General features: G+C 50.1%; 2 protein-coding genes across 6 annotated transcripts; one reads left to right on the top strand and one right to left on the bottom strand.

Moving 5' to 3' along the window:
• Positions 1 to 4,300: 4,300 nt before the first annotated feature.
• CAMK1 (calcium/calmodulin dependent protein kinase I) lies at positions 4,301 to 15,969 on the top strand. Of its 2 annotated transcripts, XM_034998561.1 has the most exons (13): positions 4,304 to 4,713; positions 6,777 to 6,891; positions 9,157 to 9,398; positions 9,489 to 9,620; positions 11,057 to 11,131; positions 11,217 to 11,355; positions 12,175 to 12,301; positions 12,396 to 12,471; positions 13,185 to 13,297; positions 13,888 to 13,966; positions 14,063 to 14,150; positions 15,468 to 15,585; positions 15,694 to 15,969. In XM_034998561.1, the coding sequence occupies exons 4-13, from the start codon at positions 9,592 to 9,594 to the stop codon at positions 15,774 to 15,776; spliced, it is 927 nt and encodes a 308-aa protein (XP_034854452.1). In that variant the 5' UTR covers positions 4,304 to 4,713; positions 6,777 to 6,891; positions 9,157 to 9,398; positions 9,489 to 9,591; the 3' UTR covers positions 15,777 to 15,969. The 2 variants fall into 2 exon arrangements, with proteins under 2 accessions (XP_034854451.1, XP_034854452.1); XM_034998560.1 differs by lacking the exon at positions 9,157 to 9,398 and having other exon boundaries at positions 4,301 to 4,713.
• OGG1 (8-oxoguanine DNA glycosylase) lies at positions 15,909 to 21,276 on the bottom strand. Of its 4 annotated transcripts, XM_034998556.1 has the most exons (7): positions 20,989 to 21,274; positions 20,306 to 20,553; positions 19,541 to 19,720; positions 17,926 to 18,107; positions 16,707 to 16,857; positions 16,523 to 16,572; positions 15,909 to 16,223 (listed from the first exon to the last, which is right to left on the bottom strand). In XM_034998556.1, the coding sequence occupies exons 1-7, from the start codon at positions 21,132 to 21,134 to the stop codon at positions 16,137 to 16,139; spliced, it is 1,044 nt and encodes a 347-aa protein (XP_034854447.1). In that variant the 5' UTR covers positions 21,135 to 21,274; the 3' UTR covers positions 15,909 to 16,136. The 4 variants fall into 4 exon arrangements, with proteins under 4 accessions (XP_034854447.1, XP_034854448.1, XP_034854449.1 ...); XM_034998557.1 differs by lacking the exons at positions 15,909 to 16,223; positions 16,523 to 16,572; positions 17,926 to 18,107 and having other exon boundaries at positions 16,778 to 16,857; positions 20,989 to 21,276; XM_034998558.1 differs by lacking the exons at positions 15,909 to 16,223; positions 16,523 to 16,572; positions 17,926 to 18,107 and having other exon boundaries at positions 16,798 to 16,857; positions 19,533 to 19,720; positions 20,989 to 21,275.
• Positions 21,277 to 21,516: the final 240 nt, after the last annotated feature.

Here is a 21,516-nt window from a genome sequence, read left to right on the forward strand (position 1 = left end):
AGAGACACAGCGAGAGAGGGAACACAAGCAGGGGGAGTGGGAGAGGGAGAAGCAGGCTTCCCGCTGAGCAGGGAGCCTGATGCGGGGCTCGATCCCAGGACCCTGAGACCATGACCTGAGCCAAAGGCAGACGCTTAACGCTTAACGACTGAGCCACCCAGGCACCCCTATCCTTTTATTAAGTAGGTTGCATTACCATTAGTTTATGAACTGTGAAGTATTACATCTCATAGGCGTACCTTATGTTTTTAAATCACTCCCTTCTTTGTGATTTCTTCTAAATATTGCTGTTAGAAAAATATTTCTTCAAATATCTTGGAGTAGGGGTGCCTGGGTGGCTCAGTTGGTTGGGCGTCTGCCTTCAGCTCAGGTCATGATCCCAGGGTCCTGGGATCGAGCCCCGCACCGGGCCTGCTTCTCCCTCTCCCACTCCCCCTGCTTGTGTTCCCTCTCTCACTGTCTCTCTCTCTGTGTCAAACAAATAAATAAAATCTTTAAAAAAAATATCTTAGGGGTGCCTGAGTGGCTCAGTCATTGGGTGTCTGCCTTCAGCTCGGGTCATGATCCCAGGGTCCTGGGATCGAGCCCCGCATCGGGCTCCCTGCTCGGCGGGAAGCCTGCTTCTCCCTCTCCCACTCCCTCTGCCTGTGTTCCCTCTCTCGCTGTGTCTCTGTTAAATAAATAAAAAATCTTAAAAAAAAAAAATATCGGGGCGCCTGGGTGGCTCAGTTGGTTAAGCGACTGCCTTCGGCTCAGGTCATGATCCTGGAGTCCCTGGATCAAGTCCCGCATCGGGCTCCCTGCTCGGCAGGGAGTCTGCTTCTCCCTCTCCCCGTTTGTGTTCCCTCTCTCGCTGTGTCTTTCTCTGTCAAATAAATAAATAAAATCTTAAAAAAAAAAAATATCTTGGAGTATATAGCTTTGTCTTAATTTAGGACTATTTCCCTGAAATTAATTCCCAGAAGAGGAATGCCTGGGTCAAAAGGCCTGAACATTTGTTTAAGCATCTGTGCTCAGCTCAGGTCATGATCCCAGGGTCCTGGGATCGAATCCAGCATCAGGCTCCCTGCTTAGTGGGGAGTCTGCTTCTCCCTCTACCCTCCGCCCCTGCTAGTGATCTCTCTCTCTCTCTCTCTCCCACTTTCTTAAGTAAATAAATAAAATCTTTTTTTTTAAAGGCCTGGTCATTATTTAAGCCTTTGATGAATATTGCCAAGTGGCTTTCCAAAAGATTTTAGCAAGTCCTTTTTCCACCAGAAATGTAGAAGTATCTGTTGTTCACACTGACAACAGTCTTCGGTGTCACCAGTTTTTTAAACTTCAAAATCGAAGGACTATAAATGGCCTTTTAGTTTGCACTGCTTTGGTTACTTATGTGAGATAGAAAATGTCCCATGTTTATCGTGTTCTATCTGTCTCCGCTGACCAATTATTGGGTCCTTAGTCTGTTTGTTATCAATGTTAGGTGTTCTTCGCATAATAGAAATATTATCCCATTGTCTGTAAGACATTTCCCCAGTCTGAAGTTTGCCCTTTAATGCTGGATATAATTTTGGAGTAGGGTAGGTTTTTTTGGTTTGTTTCCAGCAAGAGAAGTTAAAGAATGTTTTTCTGTTTTGTAAATAACCCTGTCCATCATTTCCATAAGAATTCTTCCATTTTCGGATGCTTGGGTGGCTCAGTAGGTTAAGCGGCTGCCTTCAGCTCAGTTTGTGATCCCAGGGTTCTGGTATGGAGCCCCCCACCCCCCCCACCCCCACCCCCTCATCGGGCTCCCCACTCAACAGGGAGTGTGCTTGTCTCTCTCCCTCTCCCTCTGCCCCTCCCCCTGCTCCTGCTCTCTCTCTCAAATAAATAAAAATCTTTTTTTTTTAAAGATTTTATTTATGTATTTGACAGAGAGAGACACAGCGAGAGAGGGAACACAAGCAGGGGGAGTGGGAGAGGGAGAAGCAGACTTCCCGCTGAGCAGGGAGCCCAATGTGGGGCTCGATTCCAGGACCCTGAGATCATGACCTGAGCCAAAGGCAGATGCTTAACAACTGAGCCAACCAGGCGCCCCTCAAATAAATAAAAATCTTTAAAAAAAAAAAAAAAGAATTCTTCCATTTTCTCTAATCTTAGAAAACCGTTCGCCCCTCCAGTTGTTTTGTCACCTTTTTAATAACAAAGGGGAGAAGAGGATTATTTCCTTTTTTCCTTCATATATTTGACTTTCCTTGACTTTTTGTTTTAGTACCTTGAAATATGCTCATTGGGGGTTGGGACTGTAGTAGGAAATGTAAATATGTATATGCATCCCAAAGAGTCTGGAGGAATATGTACCAAAAATACTAATACTGGTTATTTCTGATTGATGGGAGCAGGGCTGGGATGGATTTGTTATTCAAAGTGTGCTCAGCACCCTTATTTCCTTTTGGCAAGATACCCGTCTTCATCCCATAGTGTGGCTGCCCGTGACAGTACATTTGCCCAATATAGTACCATATTTCCTTGGCAATACTTTGTTTGGGGCCAAGCGGTAGGTATGTTACTCTAGCAGAACTCATCAGAGTCCTTCCCTGAGACTGATATATGAAACTGGGTATATAGCTCTCCTGCTGGGTTTATTTGGAAAGCTGGGTCTGCCTCACACCATGTTTTCTGCCAGGCAGAGAGATCACTCTGCAGAGGAAGGGAAGTTAACGTGCAGAGAAATCGAGACAGGAGAGAAGCAAGAAAGCAAATCCTGTGAGTCTTGTGTCTCCAGTTCCAGTCTCCAAGACCCTGATCCATGGTGTTCTTCCTTCAGTCTTGCAGTCACAGTTTCCTCTTCGATGAAGCTGGCTTTGGTTGGGATTCTGTTATTTGGCAAGTGAAAGAATCTGATCAGTGACAAGGATGGTCTTTGTGTGTTTTTAGTATCTGACGTAATTACTTGTTTGGTAGAAATATTTTAAAAATAAAAGAGAATGTATTTGTTAAAAAAAGAAAGTGTAAGTGCCCTCAAACATGCTCAAAAGCAGGCAAAATGTAAAACAGAGTATGAAAGTTGTACAAGTCTTCAGGCAGAGACTACCTTATCACCTTAGGAATATTGTCAATGAGATAAACAGGAATTTGTGGTGAAACAATTCTAGCTCAATGGGTGGGTATAGGGGAGAGTAGGGGCTCAGCTCCAGGCAGGAAATGTGATTTTCCATGGACTAGGAAGTCTGAGATACTGAGATTCAGGGGAAGGAAATTGCCCCTTAGTCCCTTGCCCCTGGACAAATCAAGTCCCTTCTCGGAGCCTCAGTTTACATTAAGTCTAGTGCTCATATTTGAACCCCTCCAATATTCCAGGCACTTCACATTCATTATCTCACAGAATTCTCAGGAGAATTCTGAATTGGTCGTCCATATTCTCATATTCCAGATGAAAAAACTGAGTCTCAGAGAGGTGAAGTGTGACTCAAGTCAGTCTTTAAAGCCTTTCTAGGAACCTCAGCCATCGTCCTCTCTCTGTAAAATGGGCATAACATCGACCCCTGACCTAGTCCCAAGGATAAGAGAGGTAAAAGCCAGTGGAAATTGATTTGGGGTAAGCATTGTCCTTTTCCCACGTCCCACTGGAAAATGCAGAAATTTGGGCAGTGGGAAGTGATGGAGGTGGAGTGGGGGGGTCACAGCAATGTGCCTTCTCTGACTGGCCCCAATCCAGCCCCACCCACACTTCCTTTGAATTCCTCCCTCTCTCCGCCTGCACCAAATTTCTTCCCAAGGAAAGACTTGCGCAAGAGGACCTCAGTCAGGTCCCTTGGCCCCCTGCCCACACCCCAGGAGCAATTTGTGCTCCCCCCTCACCCCAAACCTGGCCCCTAGCCATCAGCCTTTGGAACCCGCCCAGTCCCGTGGCACTTTGGTCTTCTTTGGCTTGCTTCCTCCAGGATCCTGATTTAATTCCCTCCCCCACCCTCCCCCTCCCTGTCCCAGTCCCTCGGGGGCACCACACCTATTTTGAGGGGCAGGTGCAGGGGACTGGAACAGGAACACCAGGTCTGTTTTCCTGCCTGTCAACTGGGGCCACCTCCCTATAACTGCCTCCTTTCTCTTCACTGTCTACTCTTGCTTTGCCCTTTCTCTACCCCTTCATCCCCGCCCCCATCAGTCTCCTGAGCCCTTTTGAGGGCCTAATTCCCTTTGGGGCACTGAGGGAAAGGGGGGGTGAGCGGGAATGGGGAGAAAGAGCCCAAGATCCCCAAGGGAGCTCCCAGAACTGGTCTCAAACTCCACAAGACGACTGGGTGGAACCCGCCAGTATCTGACATCACACAGACCTGGATTCGAATTCGATTTTTCCTCTGACCAACTGCTGATTTTGAACCCTTCAGCTCTCAGGGCCTCAGTTGTCCCCTCTGTGAAATGGGGGCTCCAGGAGAGCGGAGGGGAGGGAAGAGTCCAAAAGAGGATCTGACCTGAACTAGGGGATTCCTCCTCAACCACCGCGCCCCTTCCCCAGCCCGGGAGCGCAGCGGAGCCTCCCAGTCCCTCGTCCCCCCGCCGCAGGCTCCTCCTCCACTGACATCAGAGCCGCAGGCGGGCGGAGGGGGCCAGCAGAGCCCGAGCCGAGCGCCAGCGAGAGAGCGGGCGGGCGAGCCAGGAGCGGAGCGGCGGCGGACGGCAACCGGCAGCCAGAGCTCGGCGCCAGCCACCTCGGGCCTCCCAGCCAGCCCCGCGGCGGGGCAGCCGCAGGTACAGCCCAGGGGCCGCCCCGCCTGTGCTCCGGGGCGCGGAGGAGGGGTGGCCAGACGCCCCCAGTCGCAGGATACCCTCCCCCAAGGATGGGAGTGGGTGCCCGGACGGGCTGGGCTCTGGATGGGCGGGGAGAGGCAGGGCAGGGCCTTTCTCTCCAACCTCGGCCCGAGGCCCAGCAGGTGCCGGGCGGCTGTGGGGGAACTGAGTGGGTACTAGAGGAAGGTGGGGAGGGTGTGTGTGTGTGTGTGTGTGTGTGTGTGTGTGTGTGCGCGCGCGCGCGCGCGCGCGCGCGCCTGTGTTCGGCTGGGCCTGAATATGGACGGACTTGGCATTTGGAGCTATAGATGTGTGGGGGCTGTGTTGGGTTGTGCTAATGTCTTAGCACAGGCATGTGGATCAGATATGGAGTTGCGTGTAAGGGTATATTTGTGGGTGGGGGTGTCTGGGAATCAGTGTTTTTGTTGCAGATGTGTGTCCAAGTGTTGTGCATGCTGGTATCTGGCTCAAGAGTAGTAAGAGTTGAGGCTATACGGTTGTGTATTGAGGATGTTTGAAGTTAGGTGTGTAAGGAGTTGGGGTGCGGTTTGGAGCACAGGAGTTTCTAGGGTGTATAGAAACAGGATGAAGGGTATGAGTGAATCTGGGATGTCCCGTACATAGGGGAGGAATGTGTGTGTGTGTGTGTGTGTGTGCAGATGTGTGTTTTGGGGGGGTGTAAGAGGGATCCGTGGGAGGGCTGTTTGGGTGTGAGGATGTGTGGGGGGAGTGTGTGTGTGGACATGTGTGCTGATGTCTGGGTTTCCATGTATGATCGGGTGTTGGGGTATCTGGGTATGGAATGTACTGAATTTGGGGGCAGGTATTCTGCTTCAGAGGTGTGGGTGGAGCTCGGTGTGTTCGGGTGTGTCTGTGGACCTGTGAGGGTTGCATTTGCCAAGCCTCCAGGTGGCTTTTAAAACTCTGCCTTGAGAGCTTACCATCATGTCTCCTTTCCTAAAAGTTTCTGCCCCTGGGATGGGTGGTCAGGCCCCTCCTGAGAACCAGGTCCCATCCAAGGAGTGGGATCTCACATCAGGGACTCTAGTCAGGACACCATCCCTCATTCTCCCACAGAGGAAACAGAAAGGGAAAGTGCCTTCCTTGAGGTCACACAGCATGCTGGGCTCTGAATGGGCCCCAATCTGGCTGCATATTGGAAAGACAAGCTGAGAGTGGCCCCATCAAAGTCCTTTGTCCTCAGCAAGCTTAGCTGGACCCCAGCCAATCATCATTTGGGCAAAGATGGACCCAGTCCCTATCCATTGCCAACCTCAGTCTCCCCATTGTCCATCTGATAAATGGGGAGAGAACTCCCACCCTCCAGCTGACAGAGGTCTCAATGGAGAAAGGTACAGGCTGGATCAGAGTCAGAAGAAGCCCATTTCTCAGGCTTCTGGGACCCAATCAGGGAGCCAGGAGGGAGAGGGGGTAATAGGAGGCCTGGGGAGCTCCAGCTGTGGCTGTTGTTGCCGTGGTAACAGTGCAAAAGGAGCTATTTAAAAACATGGCTGAGATATTGCTGGAAGCCCAGGCTGCCGGAAACTTGATTTCCGAGAGGCTGGGTGGGAGAAGAAAGAGGAAGGAGAGGAGACACCCCAGCAATTCCCAGGGTGGGGCTGAGACATTGCTGGTTCTGGGGATAGGGGGACCCTCCAGGACCCTGTGCTTCTACAAGCTGCTCTGGGGTCTTCTCTGCTGTCCTCCTGGGGGTCAGTGTCCACCTGAGTGTTTGGATTTGGAGAGGGAGAAACTGGGAGGTAAGCTGAATAAATTAGTGAACGAATGAGTTTGTTGAAAAAAGACTTTTGCTGCCACCCTGAAGGATTTTCCTCTAGGCATGAGGACTTGTGGGAAGAACAAATGACTGGTGAATGAATGAATTTGCTGAATAATTTTATCAAATGAATGAATCAAGGAATGAATAAATGCAGGCTGAATGACTGAATGGGGCCTCAGTTCCTGAAGTTCCAACATAGAAGGCTGGGCCCCACTGAGTCTTTTCCCTCCATTCCCCTTCTCAGGAGCCCTGGCTGTGGCCAGGGGGCAGTGGGCCATGCCGGGGGCAGTGGACGGCCCCAGCTGGAAGCAGGTGGAGGACATTAGGGACATTTACGACTTCCGTGATGTTCTGGGAACGTGAGTCTCAGGGCAGGCAAGCGGGGCTGGCGGGGGAGGCTGTCTCTGAACTAGGGGGTGGGTTGGGAAGGTCTTCACTCTTGGGCCTGGCTGGCTGGGAGACTGAGTCCAGGGTGGTACTTCCTCTGGTCAGTTGATCACCACTTCCTGTTTCCTATAGTCCCGGCCCCGTGGCAGCCTTGCCATGGCCCAGTCTGGCCCATGTTTTCACCTCTGGCTGACAGTGGGTAGAACAGACGCTGCTCTTGGCTGCAGCTCTGGGTTCCTGTGAAGAGAACGAAGTAGGGGAGAAGGAAGGAGCCAGTTTTTCCAATTTTTGGCCAAGAGCTGGGGGTTTTGGCCTAGGTTAGGAACTGAAGCTGGGCATGGTTCTTTTCTCAGTGGTGGGAATCCAGAAATAACTCAAACCTGATCTCTGCCCCTCAAGTCGATCCTAAACATGTGAGGGAAACACACCCAGGGAAAATGACAACAGGGTGTATGATGTGCTCCCGTTAAAGTCAGGAATGAGGACTTTGTAGAGCCCAGAATGGTGGCTTCTGCCTGGGGAAACCTTTCTGGAGAAGTGGGTATTTAGCTAGGGACTGAAGGATAAGCAGAAATGCACTTGTCAGAGAGGTAGAAGGGCATTCTAGGCAGAAGGAAGAGCATAAGCAAAGGCTGAGAAGCAGGTTATGTGTGGAAAGAGGAAAAGAATGATAGAGCTTATTATAATCAGAGACTGGGGAAGAGTGGAAGAAGAGGCTGAGAAGAGAGAACAGGTCATGTAAAGCCTTGAAAGCCAAGCTATGGAGGCTGGACTTTGTCTCATGAGCCATAGGAAGACATTTAAGACATTTTCGCAGGCTTGCAATTCAGGATGGGCACTCTGGCCAAAGCGTGGAGGGTAAATTGGAGAGGGACAAGACTGGAAACCAGCAATGAGGCTACCACAGTCACTAGTTTTTTTTTCCCCAAGATTTTATTTATTTATTTGAGAGAGAGAGCACAAGCCAGGGGAGAGGCAGAGGGAGAAGTAGGCTCCCCATGGAGCAGGGAGGCTGACATGGGGCTCAACCTTGGGACCCCGAGATCACGACCTGAGCCAAAGGCAGATGCCCAACTGACTGAGCCATGCAGGCGCCCCCACAGTCACTAGTTATTCTGATTGAGATTTCACCACAAGAGATGCTTTTGACATATGACTTCCTCTTATCCCAGGGAAAGCAAAAAGTACTAGAAAAATACTCCAGTAAATCCTCCTTATCAGTGAACTCTAGTGTAAATGAGTTTGCTCTTTTCTAAGAGCTTGTTGTAAAATATTGCTTCTCAAATTTCAGTGAGCGTACAGATTACCTGAAGATCTTGTTAAAATGCAGATTCTGACTTAGTGGGTCTAGGATTGAGACCTGAGATTCTGCACTCATAAAAAAGTTCCCAGGTGGGCGCCTGGATGGCTCAGATGGTTAAACGTCTGCCTTCAGCTCAGGTCATGATCCCACGGTCTTGGGATCGAGTCCCGCATCGGGCTCCCTGCTCCCTGGGAGCCTGCTTCTCCCTCTGCCTCTCATGAATAAATAAATAAAATCTTTAAAAAAAAAAAAAGTTCCCAGGTGATGCTGATGGTTCTTCAAGGATATAAAAGGTGTTAATAAATCATGACTCAAATTGACTGTAGCAGAAAAAAATGAACCAGTTATGCATAAATCAATAAGCTTGAGGGCATAAACGTCAGGCATGGCTGGATTCAGAGACTCACATGATGTTATTAGGAAATTATCATCAGGAATTTCTTTTTTTTTTTTTTAAGATTTTATTTATTTATTTATTTATTTATTTATTTTTAAGATTTTATTTATTTATTTGAGACAGAGAGAATGAGAGAGAGAGAGAGAGCACATGAAAGGGGGGAGGGTCAGAGGGAGAAGCAGGCTCCCTGCCGAGCAGGGAGCCCGATGCGGGACTGGATCCCGGGACTCCAGGATCATGACCTGAGCCGAAGGCAGTCGCTTAACCAACTGAGCCACTCAGGCGCCCCAAGATTTTATTTATTTGACAGAGAGAGAGACAGCGAGAGAGGGAACACAAGTGGGGGGAGTGGGAGAGGGAGAAGCAGGCCTCCCGCCCAGCAGGGAGCCTGATATGGGGCTCAATCCCAGGACTCCGAGATTATAACCTGAGCTGAAGGCAGACGCTTAACGACTGAGCCACCCAGGAGCCCCAGGAAATTGTCATCAGGAATTTCTTAGCTCTGATTTCCTTTGTGTTACCTTCATTCTCAAGCAGGCTCTTCTCAAGTGGTGGCAAAGATAACCACCATTAGCTCCAGGCTCGCATCTTACCAGCTTGGCAGGAAAGAGCAGCTCATTCTCAAAGTGCCAGTAACCTGGCTTGCATCACAGGACCCAATTACTGTGGCCAAGGATAGGCTACTCTTGATTGGCCAGACCTGGGTCATGTGACCACCGCACGGACCAGGGCGTGGAAGAGTGATGGAGAGAGGCTCATCCCACATCCTTAGTTCACAGGTGGTCACCTAACCCTTAGGGGTATGGAGGAGGGGCTGAAGGGAAGCTAAGGTTCCAGTTCCCCAGCTCATGAATCCCCTCTCTCTGCAGGGGGGCCTTCTCAGAGGTAATCCTGGCAGAAGATAAGAGAACTCACAAGCTGGTGGCCATCAAATGCATCGCCAAGAAGGCTCTGGAGGGCAAGGAGGGCAGCATGGAGAATGAGATCGCTGTCCTGCACAAGTGCGTGGGCCACAGTGTTTCTGCCGGGGTTGACCCTGCCTTGACTCCTCCCATTCTCTTCCTACCTCTGCTTTGGGCAAATCGTTTAACCTGTGAGCCTCAAATTGCTCATTTATAAAATGGGGTAATAATCTCCACTTGGCAGGGTTGTGGAGAACATTAGAGGTTCCTTTTTTTTTTTAAGTTTTATTTATTTATTTGTTAGAGAGAGCGTGGGCGAGAGAGAGTGAGCAAGAGCACAAGCAAGGGAGCTGCAGGCAGAGGGAGAAACAGGCTCCCTGCTGAGCAAGGAGCCTGATGCAGGACTCCATCCCAGGGCACAGGGATCATGACCTGAGCCAAAGGCAGCCGCCCAACCGACTGAGCCACCCGGGCGTCCCTAGAGGTTCCTTTATTTCATGTGTCTGGTGCAGCAGTTAACATGACAGATGTGACTGAAATGCCACTGCTTATTTACAGTGGTTTAATCTGTTCAGTCAGATCTAAAAGCCAATCCTTGAATGTGGCTCGAAGCAATGTATCTCAACTGGTGCGATCGTAGACCTACCTCAAGTTCCCCCCTACGTATTAAAGCCAAGCCACTCAGGAAGTTAAAAAATGCCTGTCTCATGACCCTCTGATTAAATAACCAACTAGTCTATGATTAGCTCATACTGATGTGAAACCTCCTGCCCTCACTGGAAAGCTGATAGAGAACCTTCACTTCCATCCTCTCTCCTGAGCTTTCCAACCACCCTGGGCAGGGATGAAATGATAATTTCCACTACTGGGTTCGGGAGGGGACTGAGGCCCAGAGAGGGTAAGGGATTCGCTCAAGGTCACACAGCAACTTTGTGGCAGAGCCATGGCTTCTGTCAAGCTCAGTCACCATCATTGGTTCATTTATTGAGCATTCACTGTGTACCAGGCATTATGCCGAGATTCTTATCTGCATTTTCTTATGTCATCCTCACCCCAACTCTTTGAGGGAAGTCATTGGCTTCATATTATAGATGTGGAAACTGAGGCTTAATATTCAATGAATAAGTAAGCACTTACTCTACCCCAGGTATGGGAGGAACAATGGTAAGATAAAGCCCCTGGTCTCCTGGAGCTGGTGTTCTGGTGGCGGAGGCTGACAGACTTATAAACACAGAAACATTTTAAAATCGTGTATTGATCAGTGCTGCAAGGTGAAAAGACTTGCCCCCAAACAGCACGCACTAGAGGCAGGTGAGACCCAGTCCGATGGGTCCGACGCCAGGGCCCAGTGGTGGTTTATCTCTGTGCTCTCCTACCTTCCGTTACATCATAATAAATTGTGGTAAATCAGCTTTTCCTTTTGGGACAGAACTCTGGTTTGTCCTGCCCAGGTCTGCAGTAGTGGCCTTTCGAGGTGAGGGTAGCAAAGTGGCTGAGCTGTCCTCAGCTCTGAACTACCTCATTTCTCCTTTCAGGATCAAGCACCCCAACATTGTAGCCCTGGATGACATCTATGAGAGTGGGGGTCACCTCTACCTCATCATGCAGCTGTGAGTAGCCTCACCCCTTGCTCACATCTCTTCCTGCTGCCCCTCCCTAGCCTCTGTGGCCAGACTGTCCTGTCCCCGGCTGCAGGGTGTCCGGCGGGGAGCTGTTTGACCGCATTGTGGAGAAAGGCTTCTACACGGAGCGGGACGCCAGCCGCCTCATCTTCCAGGTGCTAGATGCCGTCAAGTACCTGCACGACCTGGGCATCGTACACCGAGACCTCAAGGTGGGGTGAGAGGGTGTGTGGTGAGCTGGGGTGCCGGGTGGGGCCTCCGCAAACCCCTCACTGTATGACCTGGGGCAACTCTTACCCCTTCCCTGAGCTTTGGCTTCCCTTCTGCAAAATGCACCCTGTAAAGCCTAAACTGCCTCCTCCCCTTCCAGTTTGGACACTTAAATGGATACAAAGGTGAATGGAGCTGGTATTTTGTCCAAATAACGGCTAGGTCTTTTTCTCATAATAAAAGTCCCCCTTGCTCTTTGTAGAAAACTTGGAGGGGACAGCAAAACATAAAGAAGAAAGCCAGAAACCCCTGAAATCCTACACCTCAGAGACTATGATGGATTCACATTTTGTAGTACATCTCCTCCGGTCTAGAAAAGCGCTGGGGTGAAACAGATCTGGGCTTGAATTCTGTCCCTACTACTCCCTAACTGTAGGTTCTCAGGCAAGTCACTTTGCTTCTCAAGGCATCAGTTTTCCCATCTGTAAAGGGGGATTATTCAGAGTGGCCTGACAGGGATGTGGTAAGGATGAAATGAAATCAAGCTAGTGCTGGCACACAGTAGGTGCTCAAAAATTATTCAGGGCTCACAATATAAACCTGAAGTCTATAGAAAATTCCTTCTCACATTCCCGAGGCCCTTGTCCTTTCTGGTATTTTTAACCTCCTTGGGAACTTCCTTGAGTTTCATGTGCCTTCAACCAAGATGTCAGCCGTGAAGCCACAGTGGCTTTCTCAGTTTTTGAGGGGTGCTTGGGGAGGCAGATGGTTCTGCCAGCGCCTGGCCATCTCTGCCTCTTCCTTTCCCTCCCCCTTCCAAGCCAGAGAATCTGTTGTACTACAGCCTGGATGAAGACTCCAAGATCATGATCTCTGACTTTGGTCTCTCCAAGATGGAGGACCCTGGCAGTGTGCTCTCCACAGCCTGTGGAACCCCAGGATACGTGGGTATGGAGCATCCTGGGCTGGGGCCATGTGTAGGGGAGGAATCGGGAGCTGCAGGGCAGAGATTTGTCACCACCATGTCCCTTTCCCTCCATAGCCCCTGAGGTCCTGGCCCAGAAGCCCTACAGCAAGGCAGTGGATTGCTGGTCCATTGGGGTCATTGCCTACATTCTGTGAGTGGGGGCTTGGCCACTGGGGCATGTGGCTCCAGCATTCTCCTCTCCCCTACTTTACTCTCTTCCTCCTCTCTGCTATTTCTTCTTTCCTGCCGCCTATGTTTGTATCTACCAATTAATGAGTAAGATCACTTCATTCAATACATACTATGCTTCTGGCACTATGCTAAGCACTGGGGATTTAGCAGAGAACAAAACAAAGTGCCTGCCCTCAGGGAGGAAAAACTCTAGTAGGGGAGATAGATAATAAACAAGTAAATAAATCTATAAAATAATGTCAGGTATTAAAATACTATGAAGAAAAATCAAGCAGGGTAGGGAGATGGGGATGGATGCCATTTTAGATAAGGAGGTCAGGAAAGTCCTTTCTTAGGAGGTGACATTTGAATAGCCTCCTGAATGAAGTGAGGGAGCCAGACATTCGAGGTGTGGGGGAAGAATGGTTTAGGCAGAAGGAACAGCAAGTGCAAAGGCCCTGAGGAAGGGAAGATGGTAGCAAATTAAGAAACAGAAAGGCTGGTGTAGCTGGACAGGAATGAAAAAAATCTACACGGAGATTTTTTTTACAAAGAGGGGCAGATATCCCCTCTTTGTAAAAGGGGGAACTCCTTCCTGTGGATGCTGCCTGACCCGAGACTGCCCCAAAGCCCCATCCTGGAGCCAATGGGTGCACTGAAAGTGGATATGAGGATGAGTTTCTCCCTGCCCAGGCTCTGCGGTTACCCCCCCTTCTATGACGAGAATGATGCCAAACTCTTTGAACAGATTTTGAAGGCCGAGTACGAGTTTGACTCTCCTTACTGGGACGACATCTCTGACTCTGGTATTTGAGGCTTTGCCTTCTTCCTCTGGGCCCTACCTCTGGTGCCTTTCACATCTGTTTTGGGGTCTCTTCACTGCCTGCCTTTGGTCAGATTCCCCAGCCCCAAACTAAGAGCTGTCTTCAAGACCAGACACCCCACCCCAGGTGCTTCCCTCTGCCTAGCCCCCGGTCTGAGAAGCTTGTAGGCATGCATTCATTCAGCCTTCAAAAATAGTATTTTTGAAAATACCTCATCCATTTGACTTCCTAATGCCTAAAACACCACCATAAAGGTTTTCATCTGTCCTTTTGTGCCTATTAGGAGGCAAACCTATGAAGCCATTATCAGTCACTTACACATCAGTGTGAATACACTGAGTAGAATCTTCTTTAAGAACAAGTTTTTCGTAAGGGAAAAAGAGAGCTGGAAGGCTGCGGTGGGCGGGGGGCTTAGAGAAAGAGTACAAGTGGGGTCGGGTGGTGGATGGACAGATCTGGCCTCTTGTCTTGCTTAAATGCCAGGCCAGACCTGAGGGGGTGGGTTTTGTCTTGGGGGTGTCCACAGGCACCACCATGCTGTTTCTGTCTTTGCTCTTGCCTTGGGGGTTCAGCCAAAGACTTCATCCAGCACTTGATGGAGAAGGATCCTGAAAAGAGGTTCACCTGTGAACAGGCCTTGCAGCACCCATGGTAAGAGCTCCCACAAGCTGCAAGCTGGGATGGGGTCTGGGGCCCTCAAGCCTGCTTCTGCCTTCACAGACAACCCTCCACACACCCCCATCCTAGGATTGCAGGGGATACGGCTCTAGATAAGAATATTCACCAGTCGGTGAGCGAGCAGATCAAGAAGAATTTTGCCAAGAGCAAGTGGAAGGTGAGTTCCTAATCCTGGGTCCCAGCCTCCCCAGGCGTCCTCCCCACCCCACTCCAGACCTCAGCTCCCACAGCACCTAGCATCAAGTCAAGCACACAGTGACTGCTCAGGGATGCTTACTAAAGAACCTCATTCATTCATTCAACACTCCCTGACACCTACTCTATCCCAGTGAGAGTCCCTGACCTCCAAGTCTAGAGGGAGAACAGTATAACTCTTAAGAGACATCTACTCCAATCTATGGGGTCCTGGAAGGATGCTGATGGCCTGACAGACCTATCAGACTCGACAGCTAGGTAGGAATTAGCCAGGTACAGCAGAATCATGTCTGAGGCAAAGGGAACTGGCATGCAGAGGGCCAGAGGCAAGAGAGGGAGAATGTGGCCATTCAGGGAGGTGCACGTGTTCAGTAAGCCCGGACGGACTGGAGGGGCTGCGGGGCAGGAGCCCAGACTGGAAATGCAGGTAGAGGCCTCGAGTGCCACAGTGGAGAACGGACTCAGTCCTGAAGATACTGGCGAGCCCCAGAAGGATTTTCAGCAGTAACCTGCCTTCCAGAAAGGGCTCTCAGGGTGCAGAGAGAGGCATGGAGTCACGGCTGGGAGGCTATAGCAGAGATGTGGGCAGGAGATGGTAAGGGCTTGGACCTGAGAACAGTGGATGGCTCAGAAGTCCTTTAGGAGGTAGAACTGACAACAAGTGATGTATTTTGAGATGTTGGCAGAGAGAGATGTCAAAGGCTAGCCCAAGATTTTGGTTGGGGACATGGTGAATGGTGGTACTATCACTGAGATGGGGATCCCAGGGGCACACACTTGGGGGGGTAGGATTCTGGTTTTGGACCTGGTGAACTTGAGGGATGTGCCGGACGCCTTGGTGGATATGTTAAATAAAGAATGATACACACAGGCATGTGGGCAAGTTATTCAAACTCCCTGTGCCTCAGTTTTCTCCGGTGGCAATGGTGACACTAACAGAGCCCACCTCAAAGACCTTTGTGAAGATTAAATGAATTGCTAAATAAAGTGCTTAGAACAGTGCCTGACACATGCTGCTATATGAAGTGTTTGCGATGATGTGAACATGAATTAATTATAAAGGGTTATAATATATACTTGTTCATATACACACGTTTTATATATATGCATGTATGTGCGTGCAAATATGTAACATGGCTGAGTGTCGTTTAATAAAGACTTGTAGAGGTTTCAGGGGCTTTAGTGGATCAACCACTAACACCTGAAGGAAAAGTAACAAAACCAGTGCAAGAATCCCACCACTGGACCCTGTCACATGATCTCCCCCTTCTCCCCACAGCAAGCTTTCAATGCCACGGCCGTGGTGCGGCACATGAGGAAGCTCCAGCTGGGCACCAGCCAGGAGGGGCAGGGACCGACGGCGAGCCACGGGGAGCTGCTGACACCAGCAGTTGGGGGTGAGGACCAGTGCTCTGTGCAAGGGCATGAGTGGTCCATGAAGAGGCATCCAGGCTGGTGTAGAGGCTCTGCGCCTACGGCCAACTCTGTTCTCTCTCCTCATGCAGGGCCAGCGGCTGGCTGCTGCTGTCGAGACGGCTGCGCGGAGCCGGGTCCGGGACTGTCCCCTGCGCTGCCCCCACAGCTCTAGGGCCCCGGATCCAGGGTCCGAACCCTTCATGTTGGAGGGGTTGGGGCACCCTGCTCCCCTTCCCTCCCTGAATTGGAGAGTTACCCTGCCCCGCCGCCTCCCCACCCCTTTCCCTATCACTCCTCTGCTGCATTTTCCATACAAATGTTTCTATTTTATTGTTCTTTCTTGTAATAAAGGGAAGAGATAAAAACTTAGGTAGCTCTGTCTTTCCAGAGAATCCCCACCCCACACTGCTGTGCAAACTACTTAATTTGAGTGCACCTGGTCCCTGAGGTAGTTGCAGGAAGCCCCCTTCCCAACACAAGACTGGATGGGGGGAGAGGTATTTGGGGAACCCCTTTGTCCAGTGCCCCCCACCTAGCCCTCTGGGTCTGTAGATCTCCTGCGCTTTGCTGGTGGCTCCTGAGCCCGGTGGGGTTGGCGCAGGTCAGCACTGAACAGTACCTGGGGGCAGAAGGGAGGACACTCTGGGGGGTCAGGGTACACGAAGTCAGGGCTGGTGGGGCTGGTGGCAGTGTGGAGAGCTACAAGAGTTCATGGGGAGCAGGGTCAGGGCAAGGAGCGCCCACTAGAGTCAGGGCTGGGGTGGGTGAAGAGTCCTGGAGGACCACCTGGAATGGCGGTGGTGGTGGAGGAGTCAACTGGGTCAGGGCTGGGGGAGGAGTCCTAAGGGGTCTGGGTGGGAGGAGGAGGAGGAGAGGGAGGAGGAGGAGGGGGAGGAAGAGAAGCTTCAGTACACTTACTGCTTGGGCCCAGCCAGCATAAGGTCCCCACAGGCTCCGGAAAAAGCTTCCTATACCAGAAGTGATAAGGTGAAATTAATTAGCCCTCCTACTCCCTATCCACAGGAGTGGGATTTTATGGAGAGGTGTGAAAAGTTTACCACCTCAGCCCACTACCAGCTCCAGTGTTGCACTCTCTCCTTACCCAGTTCCTTGTTAGCCTGGGGGCTTGGACCCTTGGCCTGGGATGTGGTGGGGTGCCAGCTGTAGTCACGCTGGGCAATCTGCCACATGTGGACATCCACGGGCACGGCCTGGGGCTTGTCTAGGGCCATCAAGCAGATGCAGTCAGCCACCTTTGAAAGAAAAAGAGTGAGCCACAGAGGAGGAATGGCAGGATCCAGCCAGCATCCTGCTTCTGGTCCCAAAGCTGGCTGTTTCCTTCACCACTCCGAGGTTACTATTATTTTACATTCTCCATTAATATACACCCTCTTGTAATAACTTTAAAAATAGCTATGATGAGATTTCTACTGTGTGAACACCCATGTGGGCCAGGTTCTCATCGTAACCTGGGAAGAAGGCAGTACTATATCCTTTCTGCAAACAAGAAAACAGGTTCAGAAAGGTGAAGTGACTTAGCCAAGGTTACATGGCTAGAAGAGGCAGAACCAAGATTCTCCGTTGGGCTGAAGTTCAGAGCACATTAAAAAAGGTTTTTAAACAAAAATCCATTTTTAATCTAGAGAGAAGTATAAAGGAGAAAACAATAAATGCCCAATTCCCAATCATTTTACTGCTAGCAAACCTTGTTGATATTAAACAAAAACTTTTATAAGTACATATAATTTCAAGATAAGAACAACATGAAAAGGAAAAACATCTTTCCACTTGTCTTCCCAAAGGTAACCACTATTAAGTTTCCTGTGGTTCCTTCTGGAAATTTTTGTACACATATAGCAGTGTATATGTGCACCTGAACAAATAGCCTTTTTAAAAATGCACTCAATGGGGCGCCTGGGTGGCTCAGCTGGTTAAACGACTGCCTTCGGCTCAGGTCATGATCCCAGGGTCCTGGGATCGAGTCCCACATCGGGCTCCCGGCTCAGCAGGAAGCCTGCTTCTCCCTCTCCCACTCCCCCTGCTTGTGTTCCTGCTCTCGCTGTCTCTGTCTCTGTCAAATAAATAAAATCTTTAAAAAAAAAAAAAATAAATAAAAATAAAAATGCACTCAAGGGACAAAGTCCTTTATATTCCTTCTGCGCTTTGCATTTTCTCTAATAAAACATCTGCTTGTATCCTTTCTCTTCCTGCCCTGCCTCCAGCAGCCAAGCATGTATCCAGCTCTCAGGCCTGCCTTATCTCCTTCTCTGCTATTCTCCACATGGGTGGTGAGGGTAGCTCCTATCCCAATGGGACCTCACCTTGGTGCCCACCCCGGGCAAGGTGCAGAGGGCCTTGTGGGCCTCCTCATAGGGGGCCATGTGCAGCTGCCGCAGCCAGGGTAGCCCACCCTGTTCTTCTAGGATGGCTCGAGCACTGGCACTCACGTAGCGTGCACGGTACCCCAGGCCAAGCTTCCTGAGCTGAGCCTCTACCTCTGGCCCTGTTGGGAGTTGGGGAGAGTGGGGGTCAGGCATCTTCAAATACTTCCTGTCTTCAAGCTAATGGGTGAGCCCTCTGCCCCACAGGAATGCTTTCCCTAGGCACCTCTCTCCCACCTCATTGCCCTTTGGGAGATGCCAGGACACTTACTTGTGCAAAGGCAAGGGTTAAAGCCTGGGTTCTGCCCCTCTACAAATGTTTTCTGAGCACCCCACTACCCGGTCTTGGGCACTGGAGCAGGGACAAGAAGGACTTGCCCTGGTGGAACTCCCCAGTTGAGTTCTTTAACCTTTCCAAAGTGCATTCACATCTATGATCTCAAATAATAACCATAATAACAACAATAGCTTCTATTATCAAGTGCTGGGTATTGTGTGGGGGCAAAGTGCTTTAGGCACATTATTACACTTTTCTCAAGGACCCTGATGACAGCACTATTATTTAGGGTAAGAATTTGCTCAGGAAGGGACAGGGTGTAGATGGGATCTTGCACCCAGGTCTGGGAAACCAAAGCCCATGCTCTTAGACCCTTAGAGCACCCTGCCTCATGAATGCTTTACTCACCACTCAAACCCTTCTGAATAGAAACTGTTATTCCCATCCTACAAACAAGAGAAGCTTGGAGAGGTAAATGAATTCTTTTGGTCTTATGACTACTAAACTGGGAGCTGAGACACAAGACCGGGTTTCTATTCCTCAACCCCCCCAAGATGGGGTTTCTAAGTACCAAAAACATTCTTTTCTCTAGCTGGCCTGTTTCCTTACTATGCAGTCCCTAAGCACTTCTCTTCGCTTTATTCTCACATCTGCCAACTGATATATTTGCCTCTGTAAAATACTTGCCTTACAGGGCTGCTATGAAGAACACTAATGTTCTTGGATGCAAAATTTTTGGGTTCCCTTAGAGATGGCAACTTAAATTTTCTGCATAATTCCTGTATGTCAAATACACAGTATGTGCATTTCTTTACTTCACCCTTGTGGCAACTCTGATAGGTAGGTGCCATTATTATCTTGTTCCAGATGAAAAAACTGACACAGAGAGACTAAATAATGTGCTCAAGGTCATCCAGCTAGATGTCAAGTGCCAAAGGTAGAATTCAGACCTAGGCAGTCTGTCTCCAGAATGAGTGCTCTTAACCCCACAGTACCATATACTATATATAGTTGGGTTTTTTTGTTTTTGTATTTGTTTTGTTTTTTTGATGAAGCACTGAACCCATGGGGTATAAAGCAAAGACTAGTGAGGTGCTGACATTTTAGGGACAGACGGGGAGGATTTGGTGGGGCTGATCAGACCAGGCAAGGTGGTTCTGGAAGAGGGCAGTGTTTGGGAAGGCAAGAAGCTTTGAGATGGGAGATGGGGACCAGGGCAGAAGTGACGAGACCCTGAAAGCCATTGGAGGGTCTGAGGGCAGGGACCCACCTACTCACCAGCCAGGGCCTGCAGGCTGGGGAAGCCATGGTAGGTGACATCATCAAGCTGGATGAGCCGAGGTCCGAAGGCCTGACAGAGCCGTTCTACCATGCCAGTTATGCGAGCAATGTTGTTGTTGGAGGAACAGATGAAGGAGAAAAGGCACTCGATAGGGTCCTGTTGCAGGAGTCGCACACCTAGGGAAAGGTAGGGGATAGGATACAGACCTGCTGTCAGGAGTGGCCTCTTCTCACCCTCAGATCCTAGGCACCAAAGACCTAGAAGCATCCAGGGGGAATGACGGACACTGTTGTTAGAGAAAGCAACACCAGAACTCTCATTCCTCGTAGAATCCATGAGGTCTGGGCTATCATTACATTTCACAGATAAAGAAGCCACAATGTAAACACTATGAGGATTGGGATTTGTGTCTGTTTTGTTCACTGCTATATCCCCAGTCACACAGCAGATGCTATGTAAATATTTACAGAGTGAATGACGTCACCTGCCCTAGGTCACACAGCCAGGATTTGGTCCAATATCCTTGTCACTACACTGTGGTAATCAGCAGAACAATAATAATAGTAATAAATAATTACTATGTGTCAGGTACTATTCTAAGCAAAGCTTTACATGTTAAATTAACTCCTTTAATCCTTGTAAAATTCTGATTTACGAATCCTTGTAAAATTCTGTAATATAATCCCCATTTTACAGATGGTGAAACTGTAATTTAACCAAATTACAAGAACTCCAACCCCTGCCCCAATCCTTGAACTCACCTTGGAATTTCTGAGCCACCTCTTGAAAGTGCGGGTCCACAGAACTCCAATGGTGATATAGTTGAGCCAGGCTGACATCCAGCTGGAAGTACTGGTGCACAGTCTTTAGCTCTTCTGATGTAGGCCTGCCAACCCATCCCTTGTCGCCTCGGTACACAGTACAGTAGAGCTGCTCCTCAGTCTGGGTCAGTGTCCATACCTGGTTCGCCAGCACTCCAGTCCAGTGCGCAGGGTTTTGTTCCCTCCACCTGAGTCCCCAGGCACACAGCAGCCCTGGTACTCAGTTTTCCTTCTTGCACCCTTTGGGGCCCTCCCATCCTACAACAGCTTCATACACAAAACTGACTTAGGAAATGCCAAGTCATTTGATCCTCACAACAATACACTGGCTTTTTTTTTTTTTTTAAGTTGGCTCCATGTCCAGCGTGGAGCCCAACGCGGGGCTTGAACTCATGACCCTGAGATCAAGACCTGAGCAGAGATCAAGAGTCGGATGCTTCCGACTGCGCCACCCAAGTGCCCCTGCACTGCTTTTTTACCTCCACTTTATAAAGGGGGTAAACAGGCTCACCACCCGTGCCTCAGTTTCCTCTTTTGTACCCTGAGGTTTCTTCCATCACCCCCAACATTCCTTTACACTCCAGACCTGCAGTGTCGAGGGTCCAGGAGTCAGGGTCACTCACCGGAAGGACTGTCCGGAAGCCAGAACCAGGTCCAGGCGCAGCTCCGAGCGTGGACAGGGGATGGAGGCCCACAGGGCCGGGAAAGAAGCTAGAGTACGATGCCCCATGCTGCATAGCGAAGAATTCCACGCCAGGCTCCGCCTCATAATGGCCCCGCCCACTCGGTACCCGATCTCCCGTAGCCAAAAGACCACGCCCACACAGACTACACATCCCTTAAGGCCTCGCCCACCAAGCCCTTGCCCCCTAGTTTACTTAAGGCCCGCCCAGTTTCATTTAATTCTTCCACTCCCCGTAGGCCCCGCCCCTTACGGTCCGCAAGGGCCCCTCCCCCCCAATCCTCCGTCCTTCCTCCTTACGTATCCTCCCCGGCCCCCGCCTCCCGCGCGGCGCGCACCACTGTCCTCCGAGCTGTCGCGACTTTGGGAAGCGCGCGCAAATGCACTCTTCCGGCTTCTCCAGGGGGCCGACGTCACTCTCCCCGGAAGTAGGACTCAGGCCTGGCTTATTGGATCCGGAGGTAGCCAA

The sequence above is a fragment of the Mirounga leonina genome, unplaced genomic scaffold (assembly GCF_011800145.1).
Source record: "Mirounga leonina isolate KUSES-001 unplaced genomic scaffold, KU_Mleo_1.0 Mir_94, whole genome shotgun sequence".
In the NCBI taxonomy this organism is placed as follows: domain Eukaryota; kingdom Metazoa; phylum Chordata; class Mammalia; order Carnivora; family Phocidae; genus Mirounga; species Mirounga leonina.

What these genes read in the sequence shown, in the direction of transcription:
- CAMK1 (XM_034998560.1), top strand. Translation starts at nt 6,809, where the DNA reads ATGCCGGGGGCAGTGGACGGCCCCAGCTGGAAGCAGGTGGAGGACATT. An exon ending in TTCCGTGATGTTCTGGGAAC is followed by an intron (nt 6,892 to 9,488) that starts GTGAGTCTCAGG and finishes CTCTCTCTGCAG; the next exon opens with GGGGGCCTTCTCAGAGGTAA. An exon ending in GGACGACATCTCTGACTCTG is followed by an intron (nt 13,298 to 13,887) that starts GTATTTGAGGCT and finishes TTGGGGGTTCAG; the next exon opens with CCAAAGACTTCATCCAGCAC.
- OGG1 (XM_034998556.1), bottom strand. Translation starts at nt 21,134, where the DNA reads ATGAGGCGGAGCCTGGCGTGGAATTCTTCGCTATGCAGCATGGGGCAT. An exon ending in GGTGGCTCAGAAATTCCAAG is followed by an intron (nt 19,721 to 20,305) that starts GTGAGTTCAAGG and finishes ACCTTTCCCTAG; the next exon opens with GTGTGCGACTCCTGCAACAG. An exon ending in ATGCTGGCTGGGCCCAAGCA is followed by an intron (nt 16,224 to 16,522) that starts GTAAGTGTACTG and finishes TTCTGCCCCCAG; the next exon opens with GTACTGTTCAGTGCTGACCT.